Genomic DNA, 13,535 nt, shown 5'->3' on the forward strand with positions numbered 1-13,535 from the left:
TGGCGCTAAATCCGTATGGATATGTGTGGGCCCCCAATGACGGGATCCTATACCCCTAGAGTAGGACTGTGTCCTTGGGGTGGTAAACAGTAACTGGATGACAATAGATATAAAATCACAAGTGAATGTTTATTAATAAAAACATACAATACGTGAACACTGAAAGTGCAAGGTGACCATGGGCATTCCAATTCTTGAGAAAGGTTCTGTGGAACCGAAACGCGTTGCTTTGGACTGAGGATAAACACAGGTGAACTGGAAGTGAATCCATGCTGATAATCCTTCTGCGGTGGTGCTTGGCTAACTCAGCCTAGGACCACACCAGCTTATTCATAAGCTAGCCCACCGCAACACAGTGAGAGGGTGAGAGCATCTTTGCGGGTTTAGAAAAAAAGCACAAGTCACTATTTTTGGAATGCCCATGGTCACCTTGCACTTTCAGTGTTCACGTATTGTATGTTTTTTAGAGATGAGCGGATTCGGTTTTACTCGGTTTTACTCGGTTCTCAAAACCGAATCTTATTGGCTATCCAAAACACGTGACATCCGTGAGCCAATTAGATGCCGTTTTGAGAACCGAGTAAAACCGAGTAAAACCGAACCCGCTCATCTCTAATGTTTTTATGAATAAATATTCACTTGTGATTTTATATCTATTGTCATCCAGTTACTGTTTACCACCCCAAGGACACAGTCCTACTCTAAGGGTATAGGATCCCGTCATTGGGGACTACACAGTTATAGACAGCCTGATATAGTCCTGACTGCCTCCAGTACACCGGGATAAACTGGAACATGGCACGAGGTTTATAGGCAAGAGTCAGATAATCGTGGCTGCGTGGTTACCTTAGTGGCCTTTACTTTTTTTTTATCATAAATATCCATTTAAAAGGACACAAACATCAACTGTACCAGCATAATGTGGCAAAAATGCAACACACTTGTATGGTACCAGTGTACCACATATAATATAAATAGGAATGGATGTATGTCCTCTGTCCCTGCAGTCATTATGCAGAATGTCACAGCCTGCCACCCATAAAGGAACACGCCCTTATTCTAGGTAAACGTCCTTCAATTAAATTGCAGTGATTATTCCCTCGGTTCTTGCTCAGCCCTGGATAGGAAGGCTTACTACATAACTATTTGTATTATCCTCTCATCTGTCCTAAACTGGGTGACTATGTCGACATGAGAAAGTCGGTATCAGGATCCCAGCATGGCTGAAATGCCGACATGAGATTATAGTTAAAGTATTGTAACCATACAGACATTATAACTTTAAACATGCCACTTTAGGAGCGCCTTTATAGCTATAATGCCTGCCTGATTAAAATGCTCTAAGCAGCCCATCATGTCGGCATTTCAGCCATGTTGGAATCGTATCGTCGACATCCTCTTGTTACATAGGATAAACAGGAGCTGATTGGCTGGTGCGTTTATCACCTTGTACTTATCACTGGTTTATCACTTCCTTATGCGTCTCCAGGCTTAATACATCTGCCCCAGTGTTAGATGAGACATTGAGGCTGTATGTATTCCCATAATTCTAGGTTTTATCAGTGTATCAGTATGCGCTGTCTGAGGTAAGCATGGTGGTACTGCCTACGTGGAACACATAAAGATAAATGTATCTGTTATCACACTCATTTCTTATTTGTTTTAGTGTAAGTGAGATGTTGGATCACTGATAATCCTGGTAACATTTATTCGCTAATAAATAATTTTTATATATAATCTGTATATATATTCCAGATATGAGTTTACAGGAAACGCCAGCGTTAACGTACCGCACGACCGGCGGGATTCTGGACTTTTATGTAGTGATGGGTCCCAAACCAGAAGTTGTTGTGCAACAATACACAAAAGTAAGATTCCGAGCATTAGGTGTATACGTGTCTTATAGTAGTGTCCAGTGTCGGACTGGGGCATGAAGGGCCCACCGGGGGGGGAATGCAGTGATAGGGGACCATACTTAAGGGTGTGGCCAGCCTAAAAAGGGGGTGTGGCCAGCCTCCACAGAGGCTGGAAATACACAATAGTCTAGTGCAGTGTAATGCAACATATCTACCATGTATAATACAAGTGCACAGTCTGGAACCTGATCCCTAGAGGAAGGATTGGGCACTCAGGCAGTGGGGCCTACCGGTGGTTTCCCTGGTATCCCTGTGGGCCAGTCCGACCTTGGTAGTGTATTATAGAACCTAAACTCATTGCATTTCTATTCCTTTTCTTTAGCTCATTGGCCGCCCTGTTATGCCAGCCTATTGGGCGCTGGGATTTCAGCTATGTCGCTATGGATACCAGAATGACGCTGATATCGCGAACCTGTATGAGGATATGAAACGTGCTCAGATTCCTTATGTAAGTTTGAAAATGGATTTGTACTGATTAGTGCAATTAACCCAATTTATTCCCCTTAAATCATTTATCTGCATTCCACAATATACACAAGGCCGTCTTACCACTATACAGATGGGTCCACGGTTATCTTGACTAGTTTTCTGCACCTAGGCACAACATGGATTATTAGCATAAACCCTTCATCTATTGTTCTCAGCTGCAATACAATACAGAGAACAATACAGCAGGGGATTAAGTCCGACTGCCCGTCTCAGTTAATACTATTATAGGTCAAGATAAATGTGGATCCATCTGTATGTATGTATTTATACTGATACTACATTTTAGTTCATTTAAATGGACATAAAAACTGTAGGTGCATTACTCTGGGATTACTGACAAAGTTGCCCCTCTAGGGGTCTCAATCATTAACTGGACTACCCCCCACAGCCCGGGGAGACAGGTAGAGCCCCTTGCTTTTTGGCATAGTGACCTGTAACTTCTGATTAGGGTGCACACTGTTTTCTGAACTCCCCCCAGTCTGGGCCTGCACCTATGGCAGCGGATCATGGGTTCTGGCTATGTTACAGGTGGCAGTTTTACAGGTGAAGTGTTAGTAATAGAGTGTGTCTGGAGATGCTCTGTCTCAGTTACTGAAGGCAGCAGAGATACATTTTTTAGTGTATATTATTTTAAACAAATACCTGATAGCATAGTACCATTGGCTGAGCTTGGTTGGGTGAGACCTTTTGAGGGATAGATGACCTTCCCTCCTTTACAGTATATTGTAAATGCTGTTGCCAGACTAACTTTACGTGTAATATGTTCTTCTCCGCTCTCATGGCGTCATTCAGACCTGAACGCAGCCGTGTGTCTGTACATAGCAGCTGCAATCGGGTGGTCTGCACACATGCACTGGCTGCATTGCACTGCGCGGCCTTACATATTTTGGCCGCATCAAGGGATGATGTGGCCGCAGTGTGATTGACAATGGCAGGCGTATGCGGGGTGGCTACGTGGCGTTGGGGGGCATGATGGGGGCGTTCCAGGAGCATTTTCAGGATGACTGTGTGATTTTACACGCAGCCACTTCGATAAAAAGAATAGCGAAAGGGCTATAATGCCCAATACACATTATGCCACAGACCGTAATGCCCATTACACATTATGCCACAGACCATAATGCCCATTACACTTTATGCCACAGACCATAATGCCCATTACACATTATGCCACAGACCGTATTGCCTATTACACATTATGCCACGGACCGTAATGCCCATTACACTTTATGCCACAGACCGTAATGCCCATTACACATTATGCCACAGACTGTAATGCCCATTACACATTATGCCACAGACCGTAATGCCCATTACACATTATGCCACAGACCGTAATGCCCATTACACTTTATGCCACAGATCGTAATGCCCATTACATTTTATGCCACACCGTAATGCTTATTACACATTACACCACACACTGTAATGCCCACTACACAATGACACACCATAATGCCCATTTAACATTATGCCACACATAGTAATGCCTATTACACAATGACACACCACAATGCCCATTACACAATGACACACCATAATGGCCATTACACAATCTGCCAGACACCATATTGCCCATTACACATCATGCCACACACTGTAATGCCCACTACACAATGACACACTATAATGCCCATTACGCATTATGCCACACACTGTAATGCCTTTTACACAATGACACACCATAATGCCCATTACACAATATGCCACATACCGTATTGCCCATTACACAATATGCCACACACTGTAATGCCCACTTCACAATGACACACCATAATGCCCATTACGCATTATGCCAGACACTGTAATGCCCATTACACATTATGCCACAGACTGTAATGTTCATTACACATTATGCCACAGACCATAATGCCCATTACACATTATTCCACAGACCGTAATGCCCATTACACATTATGCCACACCATAATGCTTATTACACAATATGCCACACACTGTAATGCCCACTACACAATGACAGACCATAATGCCCATTACACATTATGCCACACACCGTAATGCCTATTACATAATGACACACCATAATGCCCATTACACAATATGCCACATACCATAATGCCCATTACACATTATGCCACACCATAATGCTTATTACACAATATGCCACACACTGTAATGCCCACTACACAATAACACACCATAATGCCCATTACGCATTATGCCACACACTGTAATGCCCATTACACAATATGCCACAGACTGTAATGCCCATTACACATTATGCCACAGACCATGATGCCCATTACACATTATTCCACAGACTGTAATGCCCATTACGCATTATGCCACACTGTAATGCTTATTACACTATATGCCACACAATGTAATGCCCACTACACAATGACACACCATAATGCCCATTACACAATATGCCACATACCGTATTGCCCATTACACAATATGCCATACACTGTAATGCCCTTTACACAATATCCTACACACAGTTATGCCCCACACACAATAATGCCCCTTACAAATTTTGCCCCATGGTAAGATTTCTAATTACTTTTAAATTACTTGCTCGTTGTCAGGGTTCCATGCTCGTTGCCAGAGGTTTCATGCTCTGGGTTCCATGCTCATTGCAAAGGGGTTTCCCTGCATGCTGGCAGGGGTCTCATGCTCGTTGCTAAGGGTTTCAGGTTTGTTGCCAAGGGGTTTCCTGCTTGTTGCCAAGGGGTTTCCCTGTTTGCTTCCAGAAGTTTCGTGCTCATTGCCAAGGGGTTTCCTGCTCGATGCCAAGGGGTTTCCTGCTGGTTGCCATGGGTTTCATGCTCATTGCCAGTTGGTTTCCATGCTCACCGCTGGAGTTTAGGCCACACAGTGATCAATAACCAGGCTTGCAGGTGTACTAAGGAACAGTGGTAACAGCTATTTTTTGGCTGGGACGTTCCAGAACGCCATTCCTGATAACATCATTTTTCACAAGACCTTCAGGAATGGCCCAAAAATAGGCCTGGTTCTAACACTGGCCCTCATTCCAAGTTGTCCGCTCGCTAGCTGCTTTTAGCAGCATTTCACACGCTAGGCTGCCGCCCTCTGGGAGTGTATCTTAGCTTAGCAGAATTGTGAATGAAAGATTACCAGTTCTGCTATTAAATAATTCCCTGCAGTTTCTGAGTAGCTCCAGACCTACTCCTAGATTGCGATCAGCTCAGTCCGTTTAGTTCCTGGTTTGACGTCACAAACACGCCCTGCGTTCGGCCAGCCACTCCCCTGTTTCTCCAGACACTCCCGCATTTTTCCCTGACACGCCTGCGTTTTTTAGCACACTCCCGGAAAACGCTCAGTTTCCGCCCAGAAACACCCACTTCCTGTCAATCACTCACCGATCAGCAGAGCGACTGAAAAGCATCGCTCAGACCTGTGTAAAATTGCATAGTTTTGTGGGAAAATACTTAGCGCGTGCGCCCTTCGGCCCATACGCATGCGCAGAATCGCCCATTTTTAGCCTGATCGCTATTCGGCTAAAAACGGCAGCGAGCGAACAACTCGGAATGACCATCACTGTTGTGTATTTATCAATGTTACCGCTGTTCCTTAGTAAACCAGCAAGCCTAGTTATTGATCACTGTGTGGCCTAAACTCAATTTCACATTCTGCTGGCGCCTACTGTAACCTCCTAATGTTCTATACCAATAAGACACATCAACACAATCAACTACTATAGCGCAACAGTATTTGCTACATAAGAAACTTTTCATACATAAATAAAACTATTATCTCTGGAGGATATTCAATTAGCCTCAGTAATTTACTGTGGTAAATTGGTTATCCAAATAGCCATGATGTGTCGTGCTCCTCCCCCTGACGCCGTCACTATACCCGCGATAAGTGCCGCAATAATACACAGGTCCGCGGCTTTTCACAGTATATATGATTTAGCACAGAAAATTGGTGTTTTTTGCAAGACCTAATTGGATAGGGTGATTAAAAATGCAAAAACATCCGTATTTTGCGCCGGCGGTACTTTTGCGGTAATTGGAAAACCCCCTTAGTCTGTCTCCTTTTACTGCTGTGTTTGTTCTCATTTGTAAAGCAATATGAGGACACTATATCATACATTTTAATGAAAACAACAATAACATCTAGTGCAGGTCATTCTAAAGCGTTTGTAAACTTAATCTGCCCGATGTGCACCTTGTACTCTATTCTTTATATATAATATTAAGTCATTTCATTACTTCCCAGGATGTGCAGTATGCTGATATTGATTACATGGAGCGTCAGATGGACTTCACGCTTGGTGCTAACTTCGCCGGTTTACCAGCTCTGGTTGACCGAATAAGATCAGAAGGAATGAGATTTGTTATCCTGTTGGTGAGTGATATGTACTTACACAGAGAATGCGATGAGGGGAAGGTAGAGGTGGATATCAGGAGATAATGCTACATATTCTATGTCAGCATAATGACTCCTGCAGTATCATGGCTGTAGTCACAGTCTGTGAGCTCTTGTCTCTTATTATCCAATGCTTAGTAAAACATTGGAGCATTGTGATGATTAATTCAGTATAAGAATCCCTAATGTTTATTACTAATAGTAGCTATCATCTAACCTTATGTGCTACAGTATATGTTTTATAATACTGCACTTTGCTTGTGTTTTCTACCTGTAATAAAGCTTTTTTAGGCTCCGTATACATCTATATCATTATTTATGTTATTGTCATTTACTTATATGGTGCCACCGATTACTCAGTGCTGTAAAGAGAATATTTGTCATTCATTAAGAGTCTAAATTCCCTGACATACATCGAGTAAGGATCATTTTAGTCAGGAGGCAATTACAGTAACTTACTAATGTGTTTGTGAGTGCGGACAGAAAACGAAATGCCAGAGGAAACCTATTGCTAATATGTGGGGGAAATCATACAAACTCCAAACAGATAGGCCATGAAGCTCATATACACAGTTCTGTGAGACAGAAAAGCTGACCACTGTGTCACTGTGTTGCCCATGTAAATATATTTATATTACTAAAGCATTAAACGGTGTAACCTTTGTTCTGATTCTATATGCCATAGCTCTAAGTCACCCAGTATATGATGTAGAGTGCCAGATGTACAGTATACTATTCACTCTCTAATATGTGTTATACATCTTGTAGTACCAGCCTGGTTTAGCTCCAGGCCATTTTTTTTAGCATAAGGTAAAGAGAAAAGAAAGTGCAACTAGGCGATGTTGGCTAAAAGGAAATGCTAATACAGGTTGAGTCTCCCTTATCCAAAATGCTTGGGACCAGAGGTATTTTGGATATGGGATTTTTCCGTATTTTGGAATAATTGCATACCATAATGAGATATCATGGTGATGGGTCCTAAATCTAAGCACATAATGCATTTATGTTACATTTACACCTTATAAACACAGCCTGAAGGTCATTTTAGCCAATATTTTTTATAACTTTGTGCATTAAACAAAGTGTGTGTACATTCACACAATTCATTTATGTTTCATATACACCTTATACACACAGCCTGAAGGACATTTAATACAATATTTTTAATAACTTTGTATATTAAACAAAGTTTGTGTACATTGAGCCATCAAAAAACAAATGTTTCACTATCTCACTCTCACTCAAAAAAGTCCGTATTTCAGAATATTCCGTATTTCGGAATATTTGGATATGGGATACTCAACCTGTAATAATAATAATAATAATAATAAAAACAATTTGTCCAATGATGTTATGCTAATTATTCTTGTGTTACCTTTAGGATCCAGCCATTGCCGGAAATGAAACCACACCCTATCCAGCGTTTGATAGAGGTGTTCAGGATGATGTGTTTATCAAATGGGCAGATGGGAGTGGAATAGTGTGGGGAAAGGTATGTGTAGAGTGGAATATTGTGGGGAAAGGTATGTGTATGTATATAATGCCTAGAGCCGGATCGTTATCTGCCTTAAGGCCCGTACACACTGGTCGATATATCGGCCGTTCTCTTGAACGGCCGATATATCGCGGGAGCGTCGGCCAGTGTGTACGGGCGATACGTCTGTGAACTCCGTCGTTCACAGACGTATCGCGTCGGCTGCGCAGCACAGCTGACGGCCAATATATCTAACGATATAGAGGCGCGTCGCTGTGTGTGTACGGGGCGGTCGTCCGACAGCCCATACACATGCTGCGGCGGCAGGCGGTGATTGACAGGTGAATTGGGCGGGCGCGCCCGCCCGCCCAGTTCATGACGTCAGTCCCCCGATGGATCGGACAGTGTGTATGCACAGCACACTGCCCGATCCGTACATAGATATATCTGCAGATCAATTGATCTGCAGATATATCTACTGGTGTGTACCCACCTTTTATAGCATTGCTCCTCTGTACACACTATCAGGCTCTCTTTGTTGGGCTGAGGTGTCAGCGGAAATATACCCGTTGACTCACTTTACACTCTTTGCTGAAAGATGTTGCAAACCCAAATAACCCATAGCACAGAAGTGCCCTTATTCCTGTCTGTCTCACTTTATCTTCCCTGTTATTCTGATTCCCACCTTTACAGAACCAGATACACAGAATTCTGTCAACGTCCCCACTGAGCAAACGCCCTTCCAGGCCCGAAGCTTTTCCATTCATTTGTATCATACCTTGTATATAACATTGCTGTTCCTGTACCAGAGATTAAATGAATTATATTACTGAGAAAAAACAAATACACACAGTTTGACCACGCGCTTATCAAATTAATTCCTGTGCTGCCCGTAATGTAGAGGTTGCTCAACCTTACAAAGTGTATATAGAACAATAAAATTAAATATTACAGCACTCAGGAATTAATATATAAAATGTATTAAAATACAATATATATAAAACATAGAAAATTACATCCACTGGCCGGTAAATAAGAATTTACTCACCGGTAATTCTATTTCTCGTAGTCCGTAGTGGATGCTGGGAACTCTGTAAGGACCATGGGGAATAGCGGGCTCTGAAGGAGGCTGGGCACTCTAGAAAGATCTTAGACTACCTGGTGTGCACTGGCTCCTCCCACTATGACCCACCTCCAAGCCTCAGTTAGGATACTGTGCCCGGACGAGCGTACACAATAAGGAAGGATTTTGAATCCCGGGTAAGACTCATACCAGCCACACCAATCACACCGTACAACTCGTGATATGAAACCCAGTTAACAGTATGAAACAACTGAGCCTCTCAACAGATGGCTCAACAATAACCCGATTTAGTTAACAATAACTATGTACAAGTATTGCAGATACACCGCACTTGGGACGGGCGCCCAGCATCCACTACGGACTACGAGAAATAGAATTACCGGTGAGTAAATTCTTATTTTCTCTGACGTCCTAGTGGATGCTGGGAACTCCGTAAGGACCATGGGGATTATACCAAAGCTCCCAAACGGGCGGGAGAGTGCGGATGACTCTGCAACACCGAATGAGAGAACTCCAGGTCCTCCTCAGCCAGGGTATCAAATTTATAGAATTTTGCAAACGTGTTTGCCCCTGACCAAGTAACAGCTCGGCAAAGTTGTAAAGCCGAGACCCCTCGGGCAGCCACCCAAGATGAGCCCACCTTCCTTGTGGAATGGGCATTGACAGATTTTGGCTGTGGCAGGCCTGCCACAGAATGTGCAAGCTGAATTGTACTACAAATCCAACGAGCAATAGTCTGCTTAGAAGCAGGAGCACACAGCTTGTTGGGTGCATATAGGATAAACAGCGAGTCAGATTTTCTGACTCCAGCCGTCCTGGAAACATATATTTTCAGGGCCCTGACCACGTCTAACAACTTGGAGTCCTCCAAGTCCCTAGTAGCCGCAGGCACCACAATAGGCTGGTTCAGGTGAAACGCTGACACCACCTTAGGGAGAAACTGGGGACGAGTCCTCAATTCTGCCCTATCCATATGGAAAATCAGATAAGGGCTTTTACAGGACAAAGCCGCCAATTCTGATACTCGCCTGGCAGAAGCCAAGGCCAATAACATGACCACCTTCCACGTGAGATATTTCAGATCCACGGATTTTAGTGGTTCAAACCAATATGATTTTAAGAAACTCAACACCATGTTGAGATCCCAAGGTGCCACAGGGGGCACAAACGGGGGCTGAATATGCAGCACTCCCTTTACAAATGTCTGAACTTCAGGTACTGAAGCAAGTTCTTTTTGAAAGAAAATCGACAGAGCCGAGATCTGTACCTTAATGGAGCCCAGTTTTAGGCCCATATTCACTCCTGCTTGTAGGAAATGCAGAAATCGACCTAGTTGAAATTCCTCTGTTGGGGCCTTTTCGGCCTCACACCATGTAACATATTTCCGCCATATGCAGTGATAATGATTTGCTGTAACCTCTTTCCTGGCTTTAATAAGCGTAGGAATGACTTCCTCCGGAATGCCCTTTTCCTTCAGGATCCGGCGTTCAACCGCCATGCCGTCAAACGCAGCCGCGGTAAGTCTTGGAACAGACAGGGCCCCTGCTGTAGCAGGTCTTGTCTGAGCGGCAGAGGCCACGGGTCCTCTGAGATCATCTCTTGAAGTTCCGGGTACCATGTTCTTCTTGGCCAATCCGGAACCACGAGAATTGTGTTTACTCCTCGCTTTCTTAGTATTCTTAATACCTTTGGTATGAGAGGCAGCGGAGGGAACACATAAACTGACTGGTACACCCACGGTGTCACCAGAGCGTCCACAGCTATCGCTTGAGGGTCTCTTGACCTGGCGCAATACCTCTCTATTTTATTTTTATTTTTTTTGTTTAGGCGGGACGCCATCATGTCCACCTGTGGACGACCCCACTGATGTACAATCATTTGAAAGACTTCTGGATGAAGTCCCCACTCTCCCGGGTGGAGGTCGTGCCTGCTGAGAAAGTCTGCTTCCCAGTTGTCCACTCCCGGAATGAACACTGCTGACAGTGCTAGTACATGATTTTATGCCCATCGGAGAATTCTTGTGGCTTCTGCCATTGCCATCCTGCTTCTTGTGCCGCCCTGTCGATTCACATAGGCGACTGCCATGATGTTGTCTGACTGGATCAGCACCGGCTGGTGTAGGAGCAAGGATTTTGCTTGACTTAGGGCATTGTAAATGGCCCTTAGTTCCAGAATATTTATGTGAAGGGAAGTCTCCTGACTTGACCATATTCCTTGGAAGTTTCTTCCCTTTGTGACTGCCCCCCAGCCTCGCAGGCTGGCATCGTGGTCACCAGGACCCAGTCCTGTATGCCGAATCTGCGGCCCTCCAGAAGATGAGCACTCTGCAGCCACCACAGAAGAGACACCCTGGTTCTTGGAGACAGGGTTATCAAGCGATGCATCTGAAGATGCGATCCGGACCACTTGTCCAACAGGTCCCACTGAAAGATTCTGGCATGGAACCTGCCGAATGGAATTGCTTCGTAAGAAGCTAACATCTTTCCCAGGACCCGCGTGCAGTGATGCACCGATACCTGTTTTGGTTTCAGGAGGTCTCTGACTAGAGAAGACAACTCCCTGGCTTTCTCCTCCGGGAGAAACACTTTTTTCTGGACTGTGTCCAGAATCATCCCCAGGAACATTAGACGTGTCGTCGGAACCAGCTGTGACTTTGGGATATTCAGAATCCATCCGTGCTGGTGCAGCACTTCCTGAGATAGTGCTACTCCCACCAACAACTGTTCCTTGGACCTTGCCTTTATTAGGAGATCGTCCAAGTACGGGATAATTAAAACTCCCTTTTTTCGAAGGAGTATCATCATTTCCGCCATAACCTTGGTAAATACCCTTGGTGCCGTGGAGAGTCCAAACGGCAGCGTCTGGAATTGGTAATGGCAATCCTGTACCACAAATCTGAGGTACTCCTGGTGAGGATGGTAAATGGGGACATGCAGGTAAGCATCCTTGATGTCCAGGGAAACCATGTAATCCCCCTCGTCCAGGCATGCAATAACCGCCCTGAGCGATTCCATCTTGAACTTGAATTTTTTTATGTACATGTTCAAGGATTTCGAATTTAAAATGGGTCTCACCGAACCGTCCGGTTTCGGCACCACAAATAGTGTGGAATAGTAACCCCGGCCTTGTTGAAGTAGGGGTACCTTGATTATCACCTGCTGAGAATACAGCTTGTGAATTGCCGCTAGCACCGCCTCCCTGTCTGAGGGAGCAATCGGCAAGGCACATTTTAGGAACCGGTGGGGTGGAGCCGCCTCGAATTCCAGCTTGTATCCCTGAGATACTACTTGAAGGATCCAGGGATCCGCCTGTGAGCGAGCCCACTGATCGCTGAAATTTCTGAGGCGGGCCCCCACCGTACCTGGCTCCACCTGTGGAGCCCCACCGTCATGCGGCGGACTTGGAAGAGGAAGCGGGGGAGGACTTTTGTTCCTGGGAACCTGCTGTTTGTTGCAGCCTTTTTCCCCTACCTCTGCCTCTAGACAGAAAAGACCCTCCTTTTCCACGCTTGTTTTTCTGGGTCCGAAAGGACTGAACCTGATAAAATGGCGCCTTCTTAGGCTGCGAGGGGATATGGGGTAAAAATGCTGACTTCCCAGACGTTGCTGTGGAAACTATGTCGGAGAGACCATCCCCAAATAATTCCTCCCCCTTATAAGGCAAAACTTCCATGTGCCTTTTGGAATCTGCATCTCCTGTCCACTGGTGAGTCCATAAGCATCTCCTAGCAGAAATGGACAATGCACTTACTTTAGATGCCAGCCGGCAGATTTCCCTCTGTGCATCTCTCATATACAAGACTGAATCTTTGATATGGTCAATTGTTAGCAGAATCGTGTCTCTGTCTAGTGTGTCAATATTTTCTGACAGTTTATCTGACCACGCAGCGGCAGCACTGCACATCCATGCTGACGCAATAGCAGGTCTAAGTATAATGCCTGAGTGTGTGTAAACAGACTTCAGGATCGCCTCCTGCTTTCTATCAGCAGGCTCCTTAAGGGCGGCCGTATCCTGGGACGGTAGTGCCACCTTTTTAGACAAACGTGTGAGCGCTTTATCCACCCTAGGGGGTGTTTCCCAACGTAACCTATCCTCTGGCGGGAAAGGGAACGCCATTAGTAGCTTCTTAGGAATTACCAAATTTTTATCAGGGGAAAGCCACGCTTCTTCACACACCTCATTTAATTCATCTGATGGGGGAAAAACTAAGGGT

At 44.7% G+C, this 13,535-nt stretch overlaps 1 protein-coding gene across 1 annotated transcript in view; it reads left to right on the plus strand.

The window, feature by feature from the left end:
• LOC134944418 (maltase-glucoamylase-like) overlaps positions 1 to 13,535 on the plus strand; it is a 114,398-nt gene that overhangs the window by 71,456 nt on the left and 29,407 nt on the right. The window contains exons 29-32 of the mRNA XM_063932997.1: positions 1,756 to 1,868; positions 2,239 to 2,364; positions 6,615 to 6,743; positions 8,146 to 8,256. Of these exons, the coding sequence (XP_063789067.1) occupies positions 1,756 to 1,868; positions 2,239 to 2,364; positions 6,615 to 6,743; positions 8,146 to 8,256 (479 nt within the window). The remainder of the gene's footprint in view (positions 1 to 1,755; positions 1,869 to 2,238; positions 2,365 to 6,614; positions 6,744 to 8,145; positions 8,257 to 13,535) is intronic.

This window comes from Pseudophryne corroboree, chromosome 7 (assembly GCF_028390025.1).
Source record: "Pseudophryne corroboree isolate aPseCor3 chromosome 7, aPseCor3.hap2, whole genome shotgun sequence".
Classification (NCBI taxonomy): domain Eukaryota; kingdom Metazoa; phylum Chordata; class Amphibia; order Anura; family Myobatrachidae; genus Pseudophryne; species Pseudophryne corroboree.